Consider the following 27082-nt stretch of genomic DNA (forward strand, 5'->3'; position numbering starts at 1 on the left):
ACTATACACATAACTGGCTCAAGCTAATTAATGTACAAAATATTATAATCAACGTCATAAGAAAATTTTATATACATTTTTGCTTGTGGGTTTATAAAAACTTGTGAAGCATTAAACTTGAATTATTGACCAAGAAAACATGTAAGGTAACATAACAAAATCTAGCTGAGACATAGTTAAAATACATCTAAAATATAGATTTTTTATAACGTTAAGTTACGTTTCAGTGTACACTTTTTAAAAGTTGCACTTTTACAAGTTAAAATAAAATAATTGAAACATAGCTTTACGAATTGAAACTTTTTTTTTTCATGACAAATTAGTTACAAAAGAAATATTAACTAATTAAGACGAATCTATTTTACAATTAAAATAAACGATAATATTTCGCAGTTTTAAAAAAAATATTTTTTAGTTACAAATGTCTCGACAAACACATTGTTAAATATCGTAAATCGTGATCATGAGTTACCAAAAATCATGATCATGAGTGGCCAAAAGTTTGAAACACCCTTGCATTTTGGGCGTTTTAGCCATTTTCGGCAGTTATAGACTATGCCGCAATGACTAATTTATACTAATTAGTGTCAGTTGTTGAAATATAGAAGACAAGCTACAGAATGAGCGTTGTTTCCTATCTTACGCTTGAATACAAAGATATTTATAGCTTAAACAATCAATGTACCATTGATTTCAGTATCAGCTGTTGTTCATTATGAGAGACACACAACCAATCATGTGTAAAGCTATAAATTTCTTATGCAGTGTCTGACTTGTTTACGTTCTTAGATTGATTCACGTGCATGTGTAGACGCCTGCTAACACACTTTATAGGTTAGAAATTTCTATTTTTGGACTCTAAATACGACTTTATTTTACGTCCATATTTTTGAATCATTTCAAACAGGTAGAAATTATAAATTACATTTTAGAAGGAGTAAAGGTTGATTTCTATGTTCAATTTACCTTGTTTTACTTAGTAGTTAATTAAATATGAGTAAATATTAGCAATTCACGATTTTGTTCTGGGTGTGTGGAAAGGAGTTGTCAGTCGCGAAACATGCGCAAATTATGGTGCTCCACCAGCAAAACTTCTCTAAAAAGTGAATTTCAACCATTGTGGGGTGTCCTGATCGGCAGTCATCAAAGGGATTGCTAGAGCAACAGAGTTGGGTACACTGGATTCACACAAAAGATCTAAAAGACCATGTGTAACTTCATTATCAGCTGATCGTCTCATCCAAAGGGCCTGTATTGCTCATCCCACATGGTCCTCCTCAGCTATATCATCATCCATGTCGGACCCACCAAGTTCCCGAACAAACAGGAGGCGATTGGTAAACGATTTCAATCTCCAGTGCTATCGTGCTGCAAAAAAAGCCAAGTTGACCGCTAAAAACATCAAAGACCGATTGGCCTTCTGCAGGAAGTACCGGCACTGGGTGGCAGAAAACAGGAGGAACATGATGTTTTCGGATGAAGCTGCTTTCACTCAGTTTCAATCAAAGTCATGTCGTGTTAGGAGACCACCAAATCAACGTTTCAATGCCAGATATGTAACACCAACAGTAAAGAAGTCACCTATGGTCGTGGTTTGGCCAAGCTTTAGCGCTGCGGGCAGGGGAGGTATCTGGTTCATGCCACGAAATACAATGATCAATGGTCAGGTCTACCTTAGTATCCTACAAGAGAAACTTCCCCATCATATGGGGATACTCAATTGCACCACATTTCAGCATAATGGTGCTCCCTGCCATCAAACAAGAGCAGTGAGTAGTTGGCTTCGGGATTCTGGGATTAAGGTCTTAGGTCCATGGCCTGGATCAATCCCAGACCCCAATCCCATTGAAAATATGTGGACCTTAATTAAACAAAAGGTTGCTGAGCAAGCACCGACGTCAGAAAAGGATCTAATAGAGGTTATAAAGCGTGTATGGGTGACAGAAGTGAGTCGGCAGTATTGTGAGAATTTGGTGACCTCGATGCCCAGGCGTATAGAAGCTGTTCTGAAGAGTCGAGGACAATATACAAAATACTAACTGTGGATTTATAATGACCTACTGACTGTAGATTAATTTCGTATTGTTATGGTAGCTATATAAAATATATGTTGCTATGTTATTACACAAAATGTGTCGTTTCCTTCAAAAATGCAAGGGTGTTCTAAACTTTTGGCCAAAGCTGTATATATATATATATATATATATATATATATATATATATATATATATATATATATATATACATATATATATATATATATATATATATATATATATATATATATATATATATATATACACACACATATTTATGTAAATTATATTAGTGTATTTCATACACATATTTTTATACACATATTTATATATATATATATGTGTGTATGTATATATTTAATTATGTATTCAAATATATACATTAGGGTGTCCCAAAAAACAACATTTTTGAAAAATATATGCAGACCCCTTAATGTGTTCTATCTAATACAAAAACACTAGATTTAAAATTTTTTTGAACAAAAAATATTTTAAGGGGTCCCTCAAGACCCTCGAATATTTAATGGGTCCCTATCATTTTCAAAAAAAAAGTTTTTTCAAAGTATGTCAACCTGGTACTCAAATGAAGCAAAATTATATAAAAATTTCAAAAATAATATTTAATTTGGAAAAATTTTAACTTAATTATCAAAATTGTCATAAAAATACATAAAAAATGCATTTTTTTGTTTTTTTGTTAAAAAACATAATTTTTCATGTAATAAAACCAAAAATAACAATTTTATATTTGAAATCTATATTATTTTTGAAATTTTTATATAATTTCGCTTCATTTGAGTACCAGGTTGACATACTTTTGAAAGATTTTTTTTTTGAAAATATTAGGGACCCATTAAATATTCGAGGGTCTTGAGGGACCCCTTAAAATATTTTTTATTCAAAAAAATTTTAAATCTAGTGTTTTTGTATTAGATAGAACACATTAAAGGGGTCTCTGCATATATTTTTCAAAAATGTTGTTTTTTGGGACACCCTAATATACATACATAATTTCATTATTACATCATAATCAAAAATCTTGTGTTTAAAGAAAAAAAAAACATGCTAAATAAATTTCTTTGCCTTTTAAAACTAGAAAAATATAAATTGGAAATAATAATAGTAAAACCAAAGTTGTCAACACTGAAATTTCTAAAGAGCAGGCATAAGTACACCAAAATTTGTTGTGTTATTAGGATAATATGCTTACAAAGAAAAAACGGAACTAGACATTGCTGAGTTTTGACCTCAAATATGTAACATTACTAGATGGATTTTACACAAAATTGCTGCAATGAAAATGCTCCTTGACAAGTGGAGAATTTATATTCAGCTCTTGAAAAATCTTTGTCAATATCAATCAATTAAAACTAAATAACAAGCTAAACTTAACAGTTATCTAACAGAGTGGAAAGAAAGGAAGGTGCTATTTCTTTTCAGTAGGTGTATTGACTTACTAGCAATTCCATCAAAGTTATCTTTTTCATACAAATCAATAAAACTGACCTGCATAAATGTATCAAATGCGCTAAGTCAATGGCATTTTTTTATCAAAAAATATTATTCAGATATTTTTTATGAATTGATTTAATTCATAAACATTGTTTGACAATTATAAAAAAAAAAAAATTTCTACAAAAATTTAATGTTATCTGAAAAAGGGATTATTTTTCAGTAAAGCAAATTGGAATATTCACAAAATTCAGTAAAGCAAATTGGAATATTCACAAAATTCGAAGTCACATTACAAAAAATGATTTTAAAAAGACCTTTAAATAGTATTTAAATATATATTCAAATATTGAAGTTCTTGTTCTTGAAAATTTTAAAAGGCTGATAAAATTTGCCATATTACAAAATAAATTTTGATTTTAGAATAAATATGTCAAGCAATAAAGCATGCCTCAATTTTTTTAAATTTGTTTCTGTGCATACAGTTCTAATGAGCTATATGAATGTTAATTACAGCCCTCTACATTAGGGTCAACATTGCTGAATGCCAACCTAACTGCCAATCTGACAGTGTCTGAAGTCATCAAAAAATCGCCAACCTAAGAATTTTAAAACTTAATTTATTTGCCATTTCAAATAAGTTAAAAACATCAAAATAAAATGTTTTATTTAAATTAAAAATAACATAATAAAAATAAAAACAGCAAAACAAATGTTTTCTGAAATTCTGAACAAAATAATTTAAAAACTCAACAGCAAATTTTATTTAAATCCTAAATATACTTAATTAAACAAAAATAAAAATGGATAAAAATTCCTATCCATCCTTTTTTCCCCACCCTACAATGTATATCTTGAAAGTAAAGAAACTGAAACAGCATTGACCCTATCAAATTGTTCCTTTAGTTGTTGCTGACTAGTTTTTCTGTTTTCTTGGTAAATTTATAAAATCTAATCCTAAATTTTGAAAATTTATTAAAATTTTACAGGGGGTGAGTTGAATTATAAAAATGCAGATGTATAGGCTCAATTTTTTTTTAAAGTTGTCTTGAATAATTTAGTTAGAGTTATCACAATTAATAGAAAAAAAAAACACTTTCAAATGTACATCATTAGTAGATAAATTTAATGAGTAAATTTAGAACCATTACTTTTATATTACTAGAATCTGACTTTTTTATTTAATGTTTCTAAATATCTTATTAAGTTTTTATTACTATCCTAAAGAAGTTTTGACTTACTAAATTAATTTTAATGAATAATAAAGAGTTGCTTTTTATTGACCAGTGGTCAACAATTGGTTGAGACAAATAGTTATCACAGCATTAGGCAAGGGCAACATACTGCAATAGTGGTAAGTGTTATTGCTAATTCATGAGATTATGTTTTTAATTTTGTGCAATCTTTTTCAATCGTATTTAGAGTTGTGGAGGAAGTTGTAAATAAAGGAAGATAAATGATTATAAAACATAATGGTCAATTAGACACAAAATTTAGCCTAATAGACTTGTTAAACTCTTTCAATCTATAGACAAATCAAGTTTTTGTTCAGATATAATAAATTAGGGCAGATAGGAAAGGAAGGAGGAGGGAGAAAAAGGGTAATAAAAAACAGGTAGGTAGGAATTTTTCTTTTTTTTTATTTCTATAAAAAAATTTATATTTTCTAATTTTAAAACCTAAACTAGTCTCAAAAATCAGAAAATAATAACTAAAATTTTTTTTTTCTTTATTTAAGATACAATTTCTTTGATCATAACAAGTAAAATTTAATAAATAGAGGAAGGGAGTTTTAATGAGCTCAGGTTGGGTGGGAGCACTTTCCGAAAATTATTAAGCACCAACTTTTATGTATTAAGCACTTAAGAATACCACCATTTTTTTTCCTTTGATTTTTAATAATTCCTGATTATAAGTAACAAATCTAAGTAAATTTTTTTTCTGTTTAAGAAAAAACCACACTCTAATCCTTCGTAAAAACTTTAACTAAACTATTTTGAACAACATCTAAAAATTATGTTGACATTTTTGTAATTAAACAAAGTTTTATTTGAATTCTAAATAAAATAATTAAAATAATGGAAAAACAAACATCTTTTTAAAATTCCTAATAAAATTATTTTAAAATACCAGCAAAACAAACATTCCATTTAAATTCCAAAAATGAACCGTTTATTTAAATTGTAAACAAAACAACTAAAATTAAAAATGGAAAAACGAACATTTTATTAATAATAAATTAAATAATTAAAACAAATTTGGCAAAACCTTTGTTTGTTTTTCAAATTTCTGAGGAAACACTGACTATTAAAAGAAAAGTCTGCAAACTCGGGTTAGTTTTTCTGTGAATTTAATGCTAAATATTCGTACGGTTGTATATTTTACCAACCCAATTACAAAATTATTACCAATCTAAAACAGTTTTAGGTCAGCAATTTTTTGCAAATCTTTTTTTTCCTAATTCTGAGAATTGTAATTAATAAATTAAAAAAAATGAAAAAAACTAATAATTAGATATATCAAAGATGCTTATTGAATTTTATCAATACTTTATTAATTTAAAACAATTTTTCACGCATTTGCAAAGGGCGTGCAAATTAATGATAACTAATATGCAATAACGTTATGACTGTAAACTGTTATCCATTAATACAAAATAGCGAATTTTTCTCAATTTAGATTGTAAAATTTATTTATTTATAAAAAAAAAGTATAAGCTTGAAGAAATTAAAATAAAAAGAAACTAAAAATAAAAGTTGTTTTGACATTTCTTATTTAAAACATTTAAAAATAATAATATAACATTAAGTATTTAATAAGTTATTATATTAAGTCATGGCAATGACATCGCAAATGGAGGAAGTGTTTGTTTAACGGTGAAAGTAAAAAAAAAAAAAGTTTTACGAAGAAAAAATAAATCAAAAAACGTTTAAAATATAAGTGTATAAACAAGAAAAAAGTATATAAATAAATAAAAATAAAAAACAAGAAAAAAGTATATAAATAAATAAAAATAAAAAACAAGAAAAAAAAAATTAAAAAAAAATAAAAACAAAGTTAAAAGAATTATTTCATATAATAATATATTACTGCATACAATATATAAACATTGTATGTAGTAGTATATGTGGGTCATTCTCCTGAAAAGTAACATTTTCAATAGTTAATTTTATAAAAATTAAATATGAAATTTTTTAAACCAAATTTTTTGTAGTTATAGCTTTGAGTATATTTAATCATTTGAAAGTATCCGCACAACTCGTTAAATATCAGTTTACTAAAAAAAAACTAAAAACTTATAGCGTAATCCACAGACGTGACAACTTTACCACCGACGTGACGTTAAGAGTAATATCACTTATGCTGTAACAGCTATAAGTGTTGTTCAAGTAATTTTCAAAAATAATAATCATCTGTAATCAATAGTTTTTATTAGCTAACATAAAATAGTATATGGTACAAGTTTTTAAAATTTTTTAAGTGTTATTAGTACGTAAATTAGCAAATGTTTTTGAATGGTAAATCTTGTGGAAAACTGTATTGCCCCCTGTTGTTGAGGTTTGGCTGGCACAATATAAACACTACATCGCCTTTATCGATGACAGAGATGTCATCTTTCTCCGGAAACGTGAAAAATTCCTGGCCATATCTTCTCAATAAAATTTTTGACAAACTCATTTCCATCTGCAACTAAGGCTTGAATTAACCCAACATAGTATTTGACAATTTTTTTGGAAGTTTGAAACTTCACAATCACAAAATCATTCATTTTAACAGACAAGCTGTCCTCCTCACTATAGCCATAAACACTGTGATAACATAGTCTTGTCTTTTTCTTTTTACATTTACTTGGGCCTTGGTTTTCTTGTGCCAAACCTTTGGATATTGTTCCTTCAGCAAGTGCTTTCTTCCTTTTCAAGGATCGTTGACCTGGTAAAGTATGTTAAGGAATTTTTTAAAACAGAAGCAAATAAAATTATTTATTAAAAAAAATTACAAAATTAAATAACAGTTGAATAAGGTTTTTGATGCACAACTTATTTCAATATTTTATGAAAATACAAGGCTCGCTGAAAAACTAAATACTAATGTTCAAACATTCTTGATTGCTAAGTACCTAGAACATTTAAGCAATGCAAAAGTTTGCAATATTCAATATGAGCCAATTTAAATTTATACATTAAAAGGATACGAGGATGAAGATCTGTCAAAGATTCAGTAGGGATTAGTACTTCTCCAATACTATTGTGATTGCATTTTGTACCATTGTCACATTCAGTTCATGTCAGCCTTCTCATATACAATGTTTCTTTTTTAGTGGAACTCCAACACACCTCATGAACTTGTAAAGTCCCCTTAAAAGTTGTTAGGTTTTTGGGTACACAATTCTCATAGAGATTAAAATTTGTTTTTTTAATAATATAGATGGTTATACTTGGACACTTTTCTTTTATTTCTTCAACCAAACAATTAAGATCAGGAATATCTTTCCCTTGTCCTATTATTCTGTCTGCCAATCTTTTGATAAATCCCCCTACTCCATCCTTTTCCGTGCCCCTTTTCTGTGAAATGCCATCTCATTGTTTTAGCTCCGAACTCTTTTCGAAAAAAAGTACCTAACAAATAGAACATGGACTTGTTTCGGTACTGTTGAGAAGTACTATCGCTAAGAAATGAACTGTTTTCAATGATAGGCAGCTTTTCTTTCAAGTCATTAATAACAGGCTTTAAATGTGCACAGATCCCAACAAAGTCGTGTTGCCTGTTATCTAAAAATGTACAGTAAGATTTGGCCTTTATTTTGTTTTCAGAAATACTGTAATAGTACGCCACAACTGTATGGATTGACACTTGGTTTCTTGATCCACCAAAATGGAGCGATTGAATTTCTTTTGAGTATTTGCAATTGTAATTTTCTGAAAAATCACAATGAATGAAAATATCCCAAGGCCCCAAGTTATTTTTTATTTCTGATGTAGCTTTGTACTGGTGTTTTATATTGCATACATGCCTCATAAACTTTTCCAACATGTTATTAATAAAATGTAAAAACAGCTGTTTTTAGTTAATGTTAACTCTTTATTTACAGTTTTGAAACATGTCTTCATTTTACCTTTTACCAAAACTTCCACTCTTTTTTTAGACCATTGGGGAAAAGTTACTTGTTCATTCTCAAATTCTTTACAAACTATTTTTTTGTTTAAACAGCATACTCCACATTTTCTTTCTAGGCACAATTCTCTCAACTCGCCATCATATGTTATACTCTTTAGCAAGTCAGTGGGATATTTATATGTCAACATCTTTAAAGTATACAACTTTTCCAGAACCAAAGCAAAATTCTCATGGTCAAAACAAAGACAAGTATCTCGTTTACGGAAGTCTGGTTAAACTACCCAAAAGGGTCTCAATTTACAAAATATGCTATAAGATGTTGAATTGAACTCGCTTGTTTGTTTATAGTCATTATACAAATTTAACATTGTATCATTCAATAGTCTTTTCTGTTTTTTCAGTTTGTTTCTTGTTATTGTTTCTTTTTTCCCAGCAGTAAGCCTACTAGAACTATCTTTTTCTAAAAAGTTTTGTACTTCCATCTTAAGTTTTTGTTGTTTCAGTATATTTGAGAGTTGATGTGTATGGTATGGATTGCATGGTAAGATATATCTAGAAGTAAGATTGTTAAGGCTTCTTTGAAGTCTGTACTTCTTTATTATCTTTCCGCTTAATACCCTGGCAAAAACCTTTTTTTTGTTAATACATCTCTCAGTAGAAAAATTTGATTGTATTTGTGTCTTTAACACTTCGCTAAAAAGCAAGCTTTTCTTTACTTCCTTTGAGCATTTTATACTTTTGCAGACTGCAGTCTGTAGAAGTTTTGTTTGTATTTATCACCTCTTTGCTTTAACAATTTGTTTTTTCTTCTAATTTTTGGATTTTTTTCTTTAACCCATCTCTATACCTTTTACGAATTTTTAGCTCACTGCTATTTCTGGAACTAGATTCTTGACTGGGACCAGGAAGTACATTGAAGTCTAGTTCATTGTCGATAGGAATATTTACAATTGGACTTTCAGGTGGTGTTGACAAATATTCAATTAATTATTGTCTTTTCTTTTTCATTTCTCGACTTCTTTTGGTCCTTTCCTTCCAACTTTTTTCTTACTGATCTTTTATCCCTTTCTGAAAGTTCATGAATTTTCTTCCGTGATGCTTTTTTTCTTTCTCTGTCTTTTTGCTTTTGTTCTTCATAATTTTCTGGGTTTTCAGCTTTCATCTTCTCCCTTGCCATTCTCATACTTAGTTTTTTCAATTCTCTAGTTTTTTCTATCTTTCCCATCTTTGTAATCTATCAGGCTAGAAACATTTATCTTTTCTTTAATAATTAATTGGCTAAATGACCAAAGTTTTAAAATATTAAAAATAGTATAAATAGACATGAAAAAATCCATATACAAATAAAATTGTTATTTGTTGTCACGTCTGTTCCACTGGTGTCACGTCTGTTGCTTCCTGTATTCCACAGATGTGACATCCACAGGCGTGACATCCACAGACGTGACAGATTCACAGAAGGAAAACGCCTAAAAGGGGTGCTATGTTTTGAGGTTAGGACTCTGTTCCCCTTGGAGTAAACATATTCAGGTAATAGCTAGTAATTAAAATTATTGCTTACAAAAAAATAAATTTATATACTCTATAAATGTTTACCACAGATGTGACACATTCACACTAACAAATTCAACTTTTAAAGCTTCAACGCTTATTAACACAAAACAACTCCACCAAACCTTCCTTCAATTTTACTCATTAATAAAAATGTCTGGTATTTCAGCTAGGACAGCAACAGAGAGCACTACTGCTTCATCCTACAGCTTTTTTTTGATGTTAACAACTCTATCTACAGATGTGACACTTGAGCTGGTGACACAAGCTTCAATCACATAAAAGTTACTTTGAAAATATATTTTGAGGAAAATGATATGTCAACTCTAATTTTAATGTATTTTTAATTATTTATTTTGCATTAAAAAAAAGTAAAGTACTTCTATCAAGGATTAAACTACTTGGGATTAGCAAAAGGTCTGGGTGGTGACATTCCACGGACGTGACTTGTCACAGTCTGTGGAACATAATTTATTCACTGAAAATACTATTTTGGATTGGGTTAGATTAGTTTAACATTGTATGAGCTGTAAATTTATTATTTGTACCCGTTAAAAATAAAAATAGTATTAACTTGAAAGAAAAAATTAGTGACAGTATATTGCTACCTTTCTGGAGAATCGCCTATGTATATATTTTTTTAGTTTAAGTTTGCCTTTAATTTGCTTTTTAATATTTTTCTGCAAAAATTTTTTCTCTCACTTTATCCTTCTGAACTTATGTGATTAAAATTTTTGTTTTCTCTTACATTTTTTCTCACTCATCTTATCTGATCCGTTCATTCTCTCTTTTTTTTTTTCATTTTTCTTAGCCTTACTCCTTAATATTTTTGTTCTGATTCCAAATTTTTAAATAATATTGTTCCTATTACTCCTTTTTTTATTACTTGCATTAATGTAGTTTACTTTCTTTATTATTTCCTTATTTTACTATTTTTTTATTTTATTTACTTATTTTGTTAAGGTGTCACTCCATAGTTTTTAACTATATGAGTGACACCAAACCTAACTTTGTATATCATAATTAAATTTGTAATTTTTGATTTTATGGTTAAATAAATGGATAAATATAGTTATTATTAATTACCTAATGTGATATTTTTATATTTTTAATATTATGTATTTAATAAAAAAATATCATATAATTGGTGTTGTTAAACGCACAATAAAAAATGAAACTATAATAAAGGTAATAGTTCTATATATTCTATTAAATTATATATATTTCTGCAAATCTTAAAATTTTTTTCTAAACTTTAAAAAGGGCAAGCAAGCATTACTTTAATTTAACAAAATAAGCACGCTTTTGAAAAAAGAATGTTTTAGCATGGTTTCTTTTAAGGTAATTGCAAATGCATTTTAAGTAAAGATTCCCATTCTTTTGTAAAAATCATGCCTAACCATAGTTACTTTCTTCAGTTAATAAGTAATGCTATTGAAGAAAGTATTAGCATGATTTCTTTTAATGTCGTTGAAAATGTGTTTCAAATTTTAGTATCTTATTGTTTTTTTATAATAATTATGTTTTTTTTATAATAAATAAAAAACTATTAATTGCATAATTATTTGGAAAAAAAAGTTATGCGTTCATTTTTAAAAATTTTAAGCAAACACTAACATTTGCTTAAGTAAAAGTAAGGAAACGTGATGTTAGTTTTTTCTGACTTTTTTTAAACAAATGTTCGCACATTCATCAATTTGTCGCGCTCTGTGATTGCTGGTAATATTTTCATTATTTATAAATTTAATATATATTTACTTCATATTAGCAATTATTTCTTAGTAGATATCTTTGTTTTAAAAGCTTTTTAATATATATCATTAAAATTAATTTAATCAAGAAACCAGTTACACCCCACTAATCGTTACCTAACTCTCTCATCTTTTTTTTATGCTTTAAATAATTTACTTCAATAGCTTAATTAAATACCTAATTTAATTGAAAGGACATCATTTGCATCACACTTGTAACCTTCAATTCCTGAAAAAAAAAAATTTTTGGTAAATTATTTCAACATTTGATGAAGAAAATAAAAAACATTTTTTATAAAAAGTAAAAACTTTTATGGCTCTTGTCAAATAAGTAATTTTGTTAATAAATAAATGGATAGCTAATGTGAAAACCCAAAGACAAGGCCCATCTAAAGAATTTTTTCACAGCGCAATAATACTTTTTTTGTATATATTTTTGTAACATTAACGTTATAAACATATGCTTGTAACAAGTATAAAACCAATTTTTGTATTTATAAAAGCAATATTTTTAATGATTAAACAGATGGCTCGTACAAAAATGAAAAGCTCTCATAAGAAACTATTTAGAAGAGCACCTCGCATGGCTCATCATGTTTGTTTTAGAAGAGTTTTTCTCTGCTCTCACACTCATTTACTCCTGCAGAGGCCTGTATATATATATATATATATATATATATATATATATATATATATATATATATATATATATATATATATATATATATATATATATACATATATATATATATATATATATACATATATAAATATATATATATATATATATATATATATACATATATATATTATAAAATAGAATATGGTTATCCTGCAGTTAAGTGAACACTTTTTAAACATGAAGGACTTTAGTAAATACACTCACTATTTTATAGCCTGCTGCTACAAAGTGCTGCTACATCGATTGAGGGTTTAGCATGGGGAAAAAATCTTTTCTTTCATTATTTTAATAATGAAAAAGAAAAAAAAGATTACTGCCCCATGCCAAACCCTTAGTCAATGTAGCAGCACTCCCTTGCGGCAGCAGGTTATAAGATAGTCGATGTATGTACTGAAGTCAAGAAATATTCCTAAAATTAGCTAAATTTACCTGTACCAACAGCCATCTGAATAACTTTCGTTGCTTTATTTTTATTTTTGAATTAGTTAATTTTGAAAAAATTATTTAATCTATGATATAAAATAGTAAAAATTAATTTCTAAAATTTATATTAATGTTATTTAATCTATAATATAAATATAGATATTAAATTAACAACTCTGTTCATCATTTTTTTAAATCTATTTACCACTGAAATTGCGGGAAAGAGAATATAGCGCGCCGTTCTTTAGTTAGACGCAAAAGTTTAAATACAAATCCCACTAAGATACTTTTTTTTTAATTTCAATGTGCTCTCAACTGATTCCTATTCTATTGGTCCTAAATAATTACCAAAATCTTTTTTTTAAACTTTTAATGACTAGAAGTGATAGATATAAATTCTGAGTTTACAGTTTTGTAAACATATGAGTATTTACATAAAAACAGCACTATCTAATATTTCAATATGTTTTAATATGATGTAATATTTGGTACACAAATAATTCCCATAGGACATTATTAAAGATTGGCATCATTCCCTGAGAACATTGTTAGCAATTTATATAATTCCCTCTGGACAATATTACTTGTTGGTATAAATTCCCATGGATTGGTTCACAAATAATTCCGTTTAGAAATTTTTTTTGAAGGAAAAAATTTCTAAATTGAATTATTTGTGCACGAAGGAATTCTAATTTGTGCATGGAGGAATTCTCGTGTAAGCGGTTGTAAAAGCCGTAACGGTAAATCTAGTTTAAAAACTGATTATTTCGAAATTCATATAAAAAATGGGTAGAATAGCTAAAAAAAAGAATGATAATGGGACAGAATGAGAAAAAACGGAAAAATACAGAAAGGTTGAGGTATATTTACCTATTGAAGTACCCACTGAAGGATTTACTACAGAGACAGCTTCCATCTAATGATGTTCTAGGATACTATCAATCAGCGCCGTGCTGTAACTTTTGGGGGCCCTGTGCAGAAACTAAAAAAAAAAAATTTTTCTTTTAACTCGTAGTAATTTATGGTATTGGAGAAGTTTTTCTAATTTATTTAATAGGGGCCCAGTGCGATTGCACTTGTTGCACTTGCGATAGTACGGCGCTGCTATCAATTTATCCTTCGCGAGTCACAGGTTAAGTACAAACCCACTTCTACTAATGTCTACAAATTGAAATCGAAATCTAAGGATCTTGTTTGTGAAAATGGTGTTTGTACAGATTCTGATAATTCTTGCTTGGTAACTAGGATTCAAAAAATTTAGGATAATGTTGGGTTTGGCAGGAAATATGTGATTTCTGGGTACAATATAAAGACCAAAATCATTAAATTTAATTTAAAATACAAGAAATTGATTAAACTGTCTTCTCTAAACTGGGTCTTGATAAGCAATCAAAGTTAGAGAAAGATTTTCTCACAGAATCCTATCAGCTTTTTGACATCTCAACAAAGAATTTTGAAAAAGATATTCTTGCTGATAGATTGAGAACAAATGATGCCAAGCTGGAAGATATAAAGTAAGTTCATTAAATAACACTTTTTTGACCAGTACGATTTTCTTTCCGATTTAAAGTAACTTAAATAATAACAAAGTATTTCCTTTCAAATATTTACGTTTAACTCTTTCCATGGTTTGGTCATCTTCCAAGAAAAACTAGGACATTTATTAATTTATTTATAAATGTCTTAACAGATTTAAATATTTTTTAGTTTTTGTGAAGATCAGAAGTTGGATAGAAAAGGATATATGGGAACAAAAGTTGATGGAGACTACAGTAGGAAAGTACTGGATGCAAATAGGAGAAAGAACAAGCTATGTATAGAAATTAATGATATACTGCTTTCACAAAGCACACTTTATAGAAAAAAGTTCAAATGAAGGAGACTTGGAGTGGATTTCAATTACTAATCATCTTAAAAGCCGACAATTTATTCTTCATTTTGATACCTAACTGTTGGAATAAATTACCACTGGGCTTAACAATGTTCAAAAAATTGAGCAACTTGCAGCCTCAGCGAGCTCCCCGGATAACGATACCATGGAAGACCATCTTTTATGTCCCTCTTCAAAGGGAGTTGACCAAACAGAACAAGTGAAAAATCTTTTACAATATTATGGATGTAAAGAGCAGATCATTAGTATATGCTGTGATACAACTGCAAGCAATACAGGTGGAGTCAATGGAGTAGTCCAAATTCTTACAGATATTTTGAAACTACCAATGTTGTGGGTAATGTGTAAGAGACACATATATGAAGTATGTATCTCACTATATGGGTGCTCTTACTGGTGAGGAAACTAAAGGTCCAAGAAGAGCTTTTTATGTCAAGCTAAATAACAAGTGACCTGAAATCTGCGAGAAAGTTAAAGAAGTGAAAAAGCTAAGATATTTTTGACTAATGTTACTACTGATATGGTGTTTTCAAGGAATGATTATGGTATATAAGCTTGCCTCCTTCTTCCTTGGAACGGAAGTACAAGGTTTTAAGTTTCATCAACTTTGCGCCTGCCACGATGCAAGGTTAGCAGATGCCATCTCCAACCTGACTCATTATATGACCAAAGATATAAGTAATATCTTGACAGAAAAAAAGTGCTGCAGTTCAAGGATGCAAATTTGTTCATTGCAATTTGCTATGTTCCATGGTTTTTGAAAATTTTTTTAGGATTTCTGGCTCCCTACAATGATTTGAAAGCTATCCAGACAGCCTATGCATTGAGAAAAGTCAGTAAGAAGGTTGGAAATGCTTTGCTTCTCAGTTTGGGACGCCATACGTGGTACTAAACTCCACAACTCTGTGTTTTGTCTTTTGGGGATAAAGAAGTTCCTTCTGAAACAAAGCTAAAAATGCTGTTAGCTCTGATTGAGTTTGAAGAGCCAAATGAATTTTAGCGTTGTTGACCAATTAATGTACAAATTGGAGAGACCACAGAGCTACCTGAGTTTATTTTAGAGTAAAGCGACCTTCTCTTCAAACATTTTAATATATCAAGAGCAATTATAAAAGAATGGCTCGATAATAGTCTTAATACTATAGATGTTTTTAACCATTCTCAGTTGCTAGATTTTATTGTATGGATCAAAAACATATCTGTAGTAAATGATGAAAGAAACATTAAAGCTCAATAAAGATTTCAGCTACTAGAGATGAAGATCACCTTCAAAATGTACTTTTTGTAGTTAGAAAGTCTAGAAAAAACTTGACTAAAAGTATGACCAAAAAGGAGCCTGGAAACTGTTCAAAAAGTTGTATCTTTTGAGAAATTTTTCACCGCAATTAAATCTTAAGTTTGCTAATAAATATTAGTTTTTATGTATTTTTTTTTGTAATTTCATATTTATAAATATAAACTATCAAGTAAAATAGTAGCGAAAACAATTGGAAATGATTTATACGCATCTAATTGTTTTGTCTTAGTTTTCTAAAATATAAAAAAAATTGTGTTTTTTATTAATGTTAAGCCAGTTAACATTAAAACCGTAAAACCACTTCCTGTCAAAATATAACCGTCAAATTCTTTTTAGGAATTATTTAGGTCACATAGAATGAGAATCAGTTGAGAGCTTTTTTTTTTGTGGACACCCTACCAAGCACTATGCTTTAATAATTTGGTCCACTGCACAGTGCCAGATGTGAGCAAAACTCTCACCCTCTTTTTTAACACTATTCTTTACACGAGCAGAAAACATCAGGCCGCACATCAATTTAAATTACACTCTTATACATAAATAAAAATTTACAACCAAATTTTCTGAGCGCAGTGGGCGCTAGTTTTTTATTATTAATGATATCCAATCATTTTGCTTTAAAAAACTGAAGAAAACGCATAAAGAACGATTTTGGATTTTTAATCATTTAAATCTTGTTAAAAAAAGTTTAGTAAAGAGAAATTAGTTTGTTTACAAGAAAAAAAGATTTTTAATTTCTCGTTTGTTTTGAAAGCGAGAAAGCTACACCATCTTGTACTTTTAGATTTAATATCGTCTAAGTAACTTTTCTAAAATGCCGTTTTGTCTAGAAAATTGATCAAATGTGTTTTTTTCATTTGATTATTGCCCAAAAAGAGAAAACAGTAAATTACGTGTGCAAAATAGTAATTTCATAAACCTAATATTAATGTTTTACTCTAAAACAGCAACTCACAATGAAATTCTCCAGGCCCAAACAAACTATGATCTTAAAATGAAAATGCTTTACAGCTACAATACCAAGGTGTTTAGAATGAGGAGGATTCAGGGAAAATTCAAAAATTTCAATCAACCTGAGGAAGGTAAGGGGTTCTTGATGGACTAGTGTATGATGTACAGGGCCGTGCCTGGGCATTTAGTCGGCTGCGTCCTAGTATGTATTTTTTTTTTCTTAGATATTTGTTACCGCTCTTCGAGGTAACAAATATCAAAGAAAAAAAAAAAAAAATTTAATTTTTAATTTATATTTACAAAACTACATGTAACATCAACATATTAAAATGAAATTAAAAATTAACCCGACGCGATTTTATGGAACCAAATTTTACAATCGCTTCTTGAATATTTAACGAACCAGCAATGTCACTTTCTATTGCAATAATTAAAACATTACTGAGACGTTCTTGCGTCATGGATGTCCTCAGGTAACTTTTAGTTATTTTCAGTTTTGAAAAACTTCGTTCTCCTGGAGCAACGGACACTGGAATTGTTAGAAAAAATTTTAAACTCGCGGCGACATTTGGAAAAGACGTCTCCAAGTTGTATTTAAATAAGAAATTTAGAAGTTCTCCGAGCTGCTTTTTGTTTTTTACAATTATTTTCAAAGAAATTATTTCTTCTTACTATTCCGCACCATTGATTCAACAGGATTCACCATCTTTAAATTTATTATGAAGTTTGATATAACTTTTTTTTATTTCTTCATCTTCCATATCAATAAATTTGTAGAGAAATCCAAAACATTGTTCGAAATTTAACAAAGTTTTAAAACGAGTGGTAAAAGATGAAATAGTTGTACTTAGTTTTACATAATAAAAATTAATTTGAAAATTTTCTTTTGGAGTAAATTAAATACTTTCTTCTCCTTCATAACTAAATTGTTTTCGGTGACGTCGGCGACGTACACTAATTTCAGCAGGGAAATCCGGTTCTGTTTCAACTGCCTTACAAATTTCATTAGAAATATTCAAATAACTTTCGAAACATTTATCATTTCTAATGCTTTTGAAAAACTTCAAAACTTCCAGTTCAGCACATGAACTGATATTCCAAGAAATTTTCTGCATCATTTTACTAATAACATCTACCTTTTCTAAGATTTTGTACCATATTATTATTGAACAAATAAATTTATAAGATTTAATTTTCATTGCCAAACATTCAGCTTCATGTTGAACTGTTGGCGTTGAACATTCTTAAGCTATTTCTATCCTAAACTTCACCTTATTAATGTCGCAGTGGTCTGATCGCTTTAATTCTTGCTTCCCATCGAGTTTCACTAACATGTTTCAATGTTGAAGATTTTACATTTTTCTTTAAAACTTGTCACATAAATGATGAACCACTGAAGAAATTATACATTACTGATACAGTACTAAAAAAGTCCACCGTTGGAAACGAAACTTCAGCTGCATCATCAATCGCCTAACTTAATGTATGCAGGTTGCATGGCATAAACAAAGCTCGTGGATAATTGTCCAAAATTCGTTTTTGCAATCCAATATATTTTCCGGATATATTAGAGCCGTTGTCGTATCCCTGGCCCCTCATGTATTTAATATTTAGTTCAAGATGTTTAATTTTTGAATTAAGAAGTCATAAAAAGATTCTCTAGTACTTTTTTCAGCTTGATAAAAACCAATGAAATTTTTTCTTCAATTTTATTATCTTTAGTATGTACATATCTGAAAATCATTGTAATTTGCTCGACATGTCCAGCATCAGGTGTACCGTCTAAAATGACTGAAAAATATTTTGCTTCTTTTATTGATGTTAATATATATCAGTGTTTCTCAACGTGGGGCGCACGCCCCACCGGTGGGGCGTAGGAAATTTTCATTGGCAATTCGATAGTTCGGGGGCAATCGAAAAAAAAAGGACTTTTTCAGTCTAAATTTAACCACATAGTCGAATCTCCAGGAAATGTCCATTATGAAGTGCATCATGCAAAATTTTTTCGCTGGAATGCATTCGGAAAACTAAGATTTGCTTCGGCAAACTAGGATTCGGAAAACTAATTCGGAAAACTATGATTTGGACTAAGATTATCAGTTGCTTGTATCGTTCTGTCAATGTGCGTTACCGTTAATTTGAAATAAAAGTAGTGCTGTGCTTATAAAAGCACAGCACTACTTTTATTTCAAATTAACGGTTTTATTTCAAATTAACTTAAGTTATTTTCAAATTTTAAAGAAAAATTATGAAAAAAGAGCAACTTTAAAGTCTCTCTTTACTGCTCATAATGTTAATATTAATCGCACTCTTGAGGCTAGCTATCAAATTTCATTACTCATCGCTAAATCTGGGAAAAATCATACAATAGGAGAGCAGTTAATCAAGCCTTCGATATCAACATTTTTTAAAAACTGTTTTTTGAAAAGATGACCAAGATGTGAAAACCATGCCACTAAGTAACAATACTGTCAGCAGAAGAACCACTCTATCATCAAATTTTACTATCATTTCAATTACTTCTAAAAATTTCCATTATTTTTTTCGTACAATTTGCTAGAAAAACCTCTAAAAGCTAAACACTGTCTTGCTAGAAATTGTACCACAGATATCATGCGTGTGACAATTTGAGACCATCGTTTTTTCTCGGCATAATAATACCGAATATCATTATCAATTGTAGTTTTTCTTTATAAATTTAATTTCAATTCTTTCCAACAAGTGCAGTTTTCGATGTGCATTGATATTTTTTCGTGACGAGATAAGTTTTCAGGTGTGTGTTGCCAATCGTTGAAGTCTTCATTAACTAATTTTATTTCTTGTTTGCCAAATAATTTACAGAAACAAAATATGGCGTTATTTTTCGAAGAATCGATTAACCACTCACGTTTAAATTTTTCACCATTTGGCATTTTTCTATAAAAATAAAACTTTGAAAAAGATTTTCCCAATTTATTTTCTGGATATGTAGATAGTAGGGGAGACCGAGGCACGTTGGCCCATTCGAGTTTATTCAAAGGCTAAACGCTTTAACAAGCTGGGAATCTAAGTAAAGGTTAATTCAATCCTTTTTTCAAAAAAAAAAAATCGTATTTATTGGACCATATTTGAGTGTGTGGGGCCGTTTAACAAATTTTGGTACATCAGAGTAAATTTTGAATATCTTGTTTTACTCACTGACGTTTGACAGTATTTATATATATATATATATATATATATATATATATATATATATATATATATATATATATTATAGTATTTATATAGTATATATATATATATATATATATTATTCAAGTGCCATATTTAAAGCTTATAGGGTAAGGATTATTTTAGTATATAATGTTCCACAAAATTAGTTGATGGATTAAGGTTGTTCTGCCCTATTATCATGTTTAGAGTATGAAAGTTGTTCATACTCTAAACATGATAATAGGGCAGATTGGCCCGATGCAACCAGGGCACGTTGACCATTTGGCCAACTTGCCCCGTAGATTTATAAAATAATTTGGGTAAATTTGTGACGGAAAAATTGTTTTTGTTATAAAAGTTATTAATTAAAACTTGTGAAACATATTACATCAGAAATAAGCCTCATAAACAAATTAGCATTTGTTTTTATGCGTTTTTTTGGGTTTCATACGTCGATACTAAGAAAATATCACTCGTATGCATAATATTTAAATTTGGATAAATTATCTTACTATAAAAAGTAATTTTAACTTAGATTTACATGTGTCTAAACTTAAATATTGTATATATTTATTCATCATTATATATATTATTTAACTTATGAACGGGTTGGAACTGTTTTGAATTTGTCCGTTGATGTACGCATGCGCAAATTCTTGGCAGTCAAAACAAATAGTGTGGGTTAATTTTTTGCTGGACTTCGTATGAAACTTCTGAACATGTGGTCAAAATCTTTTTATTTTAGCATATTAAACAGTAGTGATTTTTCCCAAACAAAACATAATCAATAAGAAATTGATATATACAGATATATACAGCCCAAAAGTTATGCAGCAACTGATTTTTCAATTTCAATAAGAGGACCAAAGGCATGGAATAAAATACTTTCAACTGAACTTAAAACTCTAACAATGCTTAATGAGTTTAAGACAAAACTAAGACAGCTATTAATAAAGAATGATTTACCACAAAACTATTTCTGAAATTACATTATGATTTATCTATCAAATACATGAAAAGTATATTAATTTTAGAAAAAGACTGAGTTAAATTTATTTATATCCTAATATATATATTTTTATTGTTTTTGTTTTTTGCTAAGCCTATAGCGCTTCTAGCTAATTTTTCACTTTTTTTTCTTTTTACCACTTTTGTACATTTGTTTATTTTATAAAATTAACGAAGTTTCTTATTTTAAAATTAACCTTTATATTTACGGAATTTATAGAGGGGCTTGGTGATAAGACATATTAGTCTTCTTCTCGCCCCTGCTATATTTATATTTTGTTAGTAAATTACGGAATGTATATTTTTAAACGGCAAAAAAAAAAAAAAAAAAAAAAAAAAAATTTAATTTATTTGGCGTAAGCGTAAATCAATCAGGAATAAAAGGATAGTTTTCAAATCTTGTTATATAATTATAGCATCTAATTATAAGACAAGAGTAAATCAGAACTTGCAGAAATTAATGTTATTGCCGCTTAAAGATAAATTGTATTTTAGTCCGAGTAACTTAAAATAAAAAGTGAATCAAGGCAATTAAGTAAAATTTTGATAAAACAAATTCAATAATTGTTTGTTAACAACAGAACTTTGTGTAATTTGCTATTTTTAGTACACTTGTACGGATCAAATAAAGAATTGCAACTACACAAAATCTGACATAGAGCCACAAAAAAGAGGAATCTTCAAAAAGCACAAAAACAGCGCATTATCTCTAATTGTACACGCAATCAAAAAAAAAAAATTACTTCGATTTTCTTTACATTATTTTGACAAGGTAATATTTCACAAAACTTTTTTATGAGAACTAGCATAAAATACCATAATTAACTAAATCTGTAAAATCATTTCAAAGGCAAAATCAAATACCAAATCATGTTTTTAACAATATGTGGCTATGAAAATAACCGTTTTTTATAAGCCAAAATACATTGCACAATAATCGTGTAGACAGAAGAACCCTATTAAACATAATTTTATTTTAAGCAACTGTTGCATATCCAAGAACCGACTGGAGCTCTTGTAATTTTCACATAAGAATAATGAAATCACTCAATTTTTCAACCTGGTTTATCACATGCTATGCTATCGTTGGTTCAAAACAGGGTCTTTTACAAATATTCTAATACTTTTGTTTATTATCTAAACATACATCATTTTTGCGTGTAACAACTTCAGGTAGTAAACACTCAATGAATAATTTCCAGAGCAAAGGCATCATTTCATCAATAAACTTTAAGTCTCTTGTAACTCGAACTAATAAATAATGATTTGAAGCCCAAACAAAAAAATCACAATATTCTTTATTTAGAACATATAGTTGACCTTGCACTTGTGAATAGTATTTATGATTTTTCTTCATATTTCCAAATGAATCAATAGGGAAATTTTTATCTGTTTCCTAGTTCAATAAGCCATTTCGATAATTGAATGGACATTTTATTTCTAGCAAACCGACAGCGTGGCAAGAACATCTTACTATTGAGTCAGGTGAAGCTCCTAAGTATAGTTTATTGTATAAAATGTGAAGGCCTAAAGTTGTCAATTGGAAGTTTTTGTGTTTTTCTTTCATAATGGTTTTATAGTGTTACATTCCATTTCTTTGTCATAAGTTAAGAAAGGTGTGTTAGGTGCTTTTGTATAACACATTAGCTTATTAAGCAATTACTTACATGAGTTGATATATTTGAAATACATAACTTCATGTAAATTAGAGGCAGTAATTCTCCCTGCTTTGTGAATTTTCCATATACTGGATAAACTCTGCAGTTTAATAATTTCAGATAAAAAATCAAATAAACTTGAGGTGTAAGTTGATTTGTATTCTTTGTATTTTAAAAAACATCTCTCTTTTAAAGAAGAATCATCTAAATTAATTGCTTCATAATCAATCAGACTTGTAAAAGGTTCTGGACATTTTCTTCTGTCTCATCAGATGTACCGTCAGTATTTTTCCAAGACATTTACATAATTAAAATATGCTGCTTTAGACATAACCTTTTGTAGTTCTTGAACTTTATCTAGACCCAAATTTTTTATGGATTCTTCTGCATTGACAGAATAATTTTTTACAGTATTTTTAGCTGATCTTATTTCATATAGTAAATAATTACGTTTTGGTCTATTAAAGGATACATTTTGCAAAGATGATGCTTAAGCCTTTCTCTTTACTTGGTTCCATTGACACAGTTTACTATTAACAGCAGTTTTATTGGCTTTCCGAATTTTCAATACATTCCTCAATTTTAAATAACAAGGCAGCCACATGACTGCATGCAGATTCCAGACTATAAAAAAAAAAAGAACTAATATAAGAACAAATGAAATAAAAAATTTAAATATGTTTTATGTTGTATTTAATCTATACATGACATAAAGTATATTGTAGTAAATAATATTTATCAACTATGTTATATTTGCAAATTTTTTATATACTAAATTGTATATAAAAATAAATTCTTAAATTGTAAAGTGTTTTTGAATCATCTGAATTCAAAAACACTTTATAATTTAAGAATTTATATATATATATATATATATATATATATATATATATATATATATATATATATATATATATATATATATATATATATAGAGAGAGAGAGAGAGAGAGAGAGAGAGAGAGAGAGATTATATTTATATAGATATTTTATATATAAATATATATATATATATATATATATATATATATATATATATATATATATATATATATATATATATATATATATATATATATATATATATATATCTGTGTGTGTGTTAAATAGTTAATTTAATGTCTACCCTGCCATGCAGTAACAATTTTCAGTTAAAACATATCCATTTTTTTTATGAATAACAACCCAAGCTTTGTAGAGTTTTTGGTTATGTCCTTGTCTTTCGCTTGGAAGAACCTACAACTAAAAGTAATCTTTTAGGTGTAATCTAAACTAATTTTTAAGATGAAATATGTATTTAAAAATTCTCGTTGTTTTTTATAATTTATAGTACATTCAATTAAAAAAAAGCGTTTTTAAACATTTCTAATGATAAAAAAAAGAACAAAATAAAATTTGTGTACCTTTGTTTTTAAAAACCAGAATTCAGAGTCCTTCGCAACTTCATATTAATAAATATCATTAATGTGTAAACTCACAAAAAAGTTATAAGTTTCAAAAGACTTAAAAGCTCCAAGTTTTTCGTGAGTGTGTTTACTTGTAGAGTTGATAAGATAGTTATAAACGTAGCCACAAGATATATCTGGGATTATTGTAAAACCTGAACTCCAATAAAGTTTATCGATTGAATATGGGTCCGGTAACAAATTTTTGCTATATTAACTGATGCACCAGTTAAAAAAGCCTTGCAACAGGAACAGAAAGCAGCAAAAGAAAAAAAAACAGAAGGGCTCGAAAAATAAAAAAATATTTTCTATCAAAGAAGCCGGTCCAAGTAACTAAGCAAGTAAATAAGCAAGATTTTTGCCAGCCAACTGTAAAAGAAAAACGCAACAAGAAAAACAAAGATGAAAATGAGGAAGATGTCTTGTGTCTTAGTTGCTCCAAACCGTTCTCAAACAGCCATTCTGGTGCTGTGTGGATAAATTGTTCAAGCTGTCAGTGTTGGGCCCATGTGAGTTATGTAGAAAAAGATGCAAAAGGGTTAGATTATAAATGTTTTTATGCTATTGTTCAATAAAATGTTATTGTTTTATTTTGTTTTTACTTCATTTTTTTGTAGTTTATTGTTTTAAAGTTGTTTCAATATTGTTTTAGCAAGTTATAAAGTTGTTTGTTTCATCAAGTTGTAAAGTTGCTTTAAAGTCTGCCATAAGTTGTATGTAGGCTAACCTGCCCCAATCCTTGGGCCAACCAACCCCCATAACGGGGTAGGTTGGCCCACCCGATATGATCTAAAAAAAAACAGTTTTAAATGTGTTGAAAAGCTACTATGAACTTTTATTAATATTTTTTCCAGATAGCCTAGGGACTAATCAACCTTTTTCCAAAAAAAAAGAAAACGTGCCCCGCTCTCCCCTACATTGAATAGGACCTTTTTCGATTAAAATATCCACCATTTTATTGGTAAGCGTTAAAGGCCAGCAAGCTGGATCATTTAGTTCCAGACACATAGAATATGTTTCATCAATTATAGTGATATCGTCGGTATTTGCAACTGCAATATTGTCTGCATTTGTATTTTCGGAAACTGCATTTGTATTTTCGGAAAAAGAATCACTACTTGGATTTGCTAGGCTACTGCAAGTAATTCCAGTGATATCGTCGGTATTTGTAGTTCTATTATCTACTATTTTGTCGTTAGGGGAGAGTGGGGAGCATCGGGCACTTTTTCACATAAATGCTAATAAAACTGTTATTTTTTATTATAATCAAAATTTTATTTCAAATATATCTAGCACATATATTTGGCTGTAATTATTGCTAAGAAGAGTTTTAGTATTAAAATTACTCGCAAAGTTACATAAGATTTTCTAACACATGTCCAAAGTGCCCGAACCTCCCTGTGATTGGGAGGTTTGGGCATTCCTGTGGGGAGGTTTGGGCACTGTATTTAATATGCACGATATTGTTTTAATGTACTACTATGCTTAAGTATTATATAGCGTTGCTATAAAAAATTGTAATCCAACTTGTAATACAAACATTTTTTCTTATCATAGACTTTACAAAAAATTAAACAATGTCACTTGGAATCAATACTGCACGATGTAGGACTTAATAAGACTTATCTTAAATTTGGTATAACCCAAAGAGGCTTGTCAAATTTATATTTTAGACTGCCACGTTTTATCCATGTTGTTGGTGTAGGCAATTTCGTCTTTATATCCTCCAGGGGGACGCTGGCTACATCCTCGATGTCAGGAAACATAAACGTATTTCTTATCTTACTCGCTCTCATGAATTTGACAGTTGCCCTGGAGTGATTAACCTCTTCGACTATTCCAACATAATGATAAACAGTTTTTTTGGTGTCAAATTTAACTAACACAAAGTTATTGATTTGGAATTTTCTATCCATAACAATCACATTGTCTACATCAAAATCTTCTTCCGATGAATCAATTTCAACAAGGTCTACATCAGAAACGGAAGCATTTTTTATTTCATCATCACTGCTAATCTTCGTGCTTTTCTCGTTTCTAGAGCATTTTCGATTTTTGTTGAGCTCTTTGATCTTATCTTTTCTTTTTCTTTCTTTTTCTTCCATTTCTATAATTCTTTTATCGGGTGTGTCTGTCAATATTCTAGTTTTTCCTTTCTTCCGTTTCATGCCATCCAATTTTCTGGGGCCGGCTTTCGGAAATAGTCTTACTAAATCAGGTGTTACATTGACAGTGCCCCTAGTCTGGTTTTTAGATAGAGATTCCATTTGAGATGGCCCAGTGACTTCCACATTTGAACTTGTACGATCCTCCAGACTCAGATTTTCTTCTGTTGAAGGATGTTCCATGATAGGTTGTTCTAAAATCGATTTTTCTGTAGCAACATTATTCTCTTCCGGCAAGCAGCGATCAGTTATAGAAGAAAAAATAAAATCTTCATCAGAGAAAATGTTTGAATTGAATGGCCAAATGCCAGGTTTTTTAAATCCTGTTTGAATATTTTGCAACTTGAATGCAAGTGGGATGGCTTTTGCTGCTAATTTTGGGATTTCATAAATTGTTACCGTTTTGCCAGGATTGCTTACCATCCAATCTGTTACAACAGTGCTATAATAAGTTTTGAGTGGTCC

The 27082-nt window shown here is 29.0% G+C and overlaps 1 protein-coding gene across 1 annotated transcript in view; it reads right to left on the reverse strand.

Moving 5' to 3' along the window:
* LOC100199769 (histone acetyltransferase type B catalytic subunit) overlaps positions 1–13111 on the reverse strand; it is a 48062-nt gene extending 34951 nt beyond the window's left edge. The window contains exons 1-2 of the mRNA XM_065810790.1: positions 13017–13111; positions 12084–12134 (exon numbers count right to left, since the gene is read on the reverse strand). Of these exons, the coding sequence (XP_065666862.1) occupies positions 12084–12134; positions 13017–13032 (67 nt within the window). The 5' untranslated portion in view covers positions 13033–13111. The remainder of the gene's footprint in view (positions 1–12083; positions 12135–13016) is intronic.
* Positions 13112–27082: the final 13971 nt, after the last annotated feature.

This window comes from Hydra vulgaris, chromosome 11, assembly GCF_038396675.1.
Source record: "Hydra vulgaris chromosome 11, alternate assembly HydraT2T_AEP".
Taxonomy (NCBI): domain Eukaryota; kingdom Metazoa; phylum Cnidaria; class Hydrozoa; order Anthoathecata; family Hydridae; genus Hydra; species Hydra vulgaris.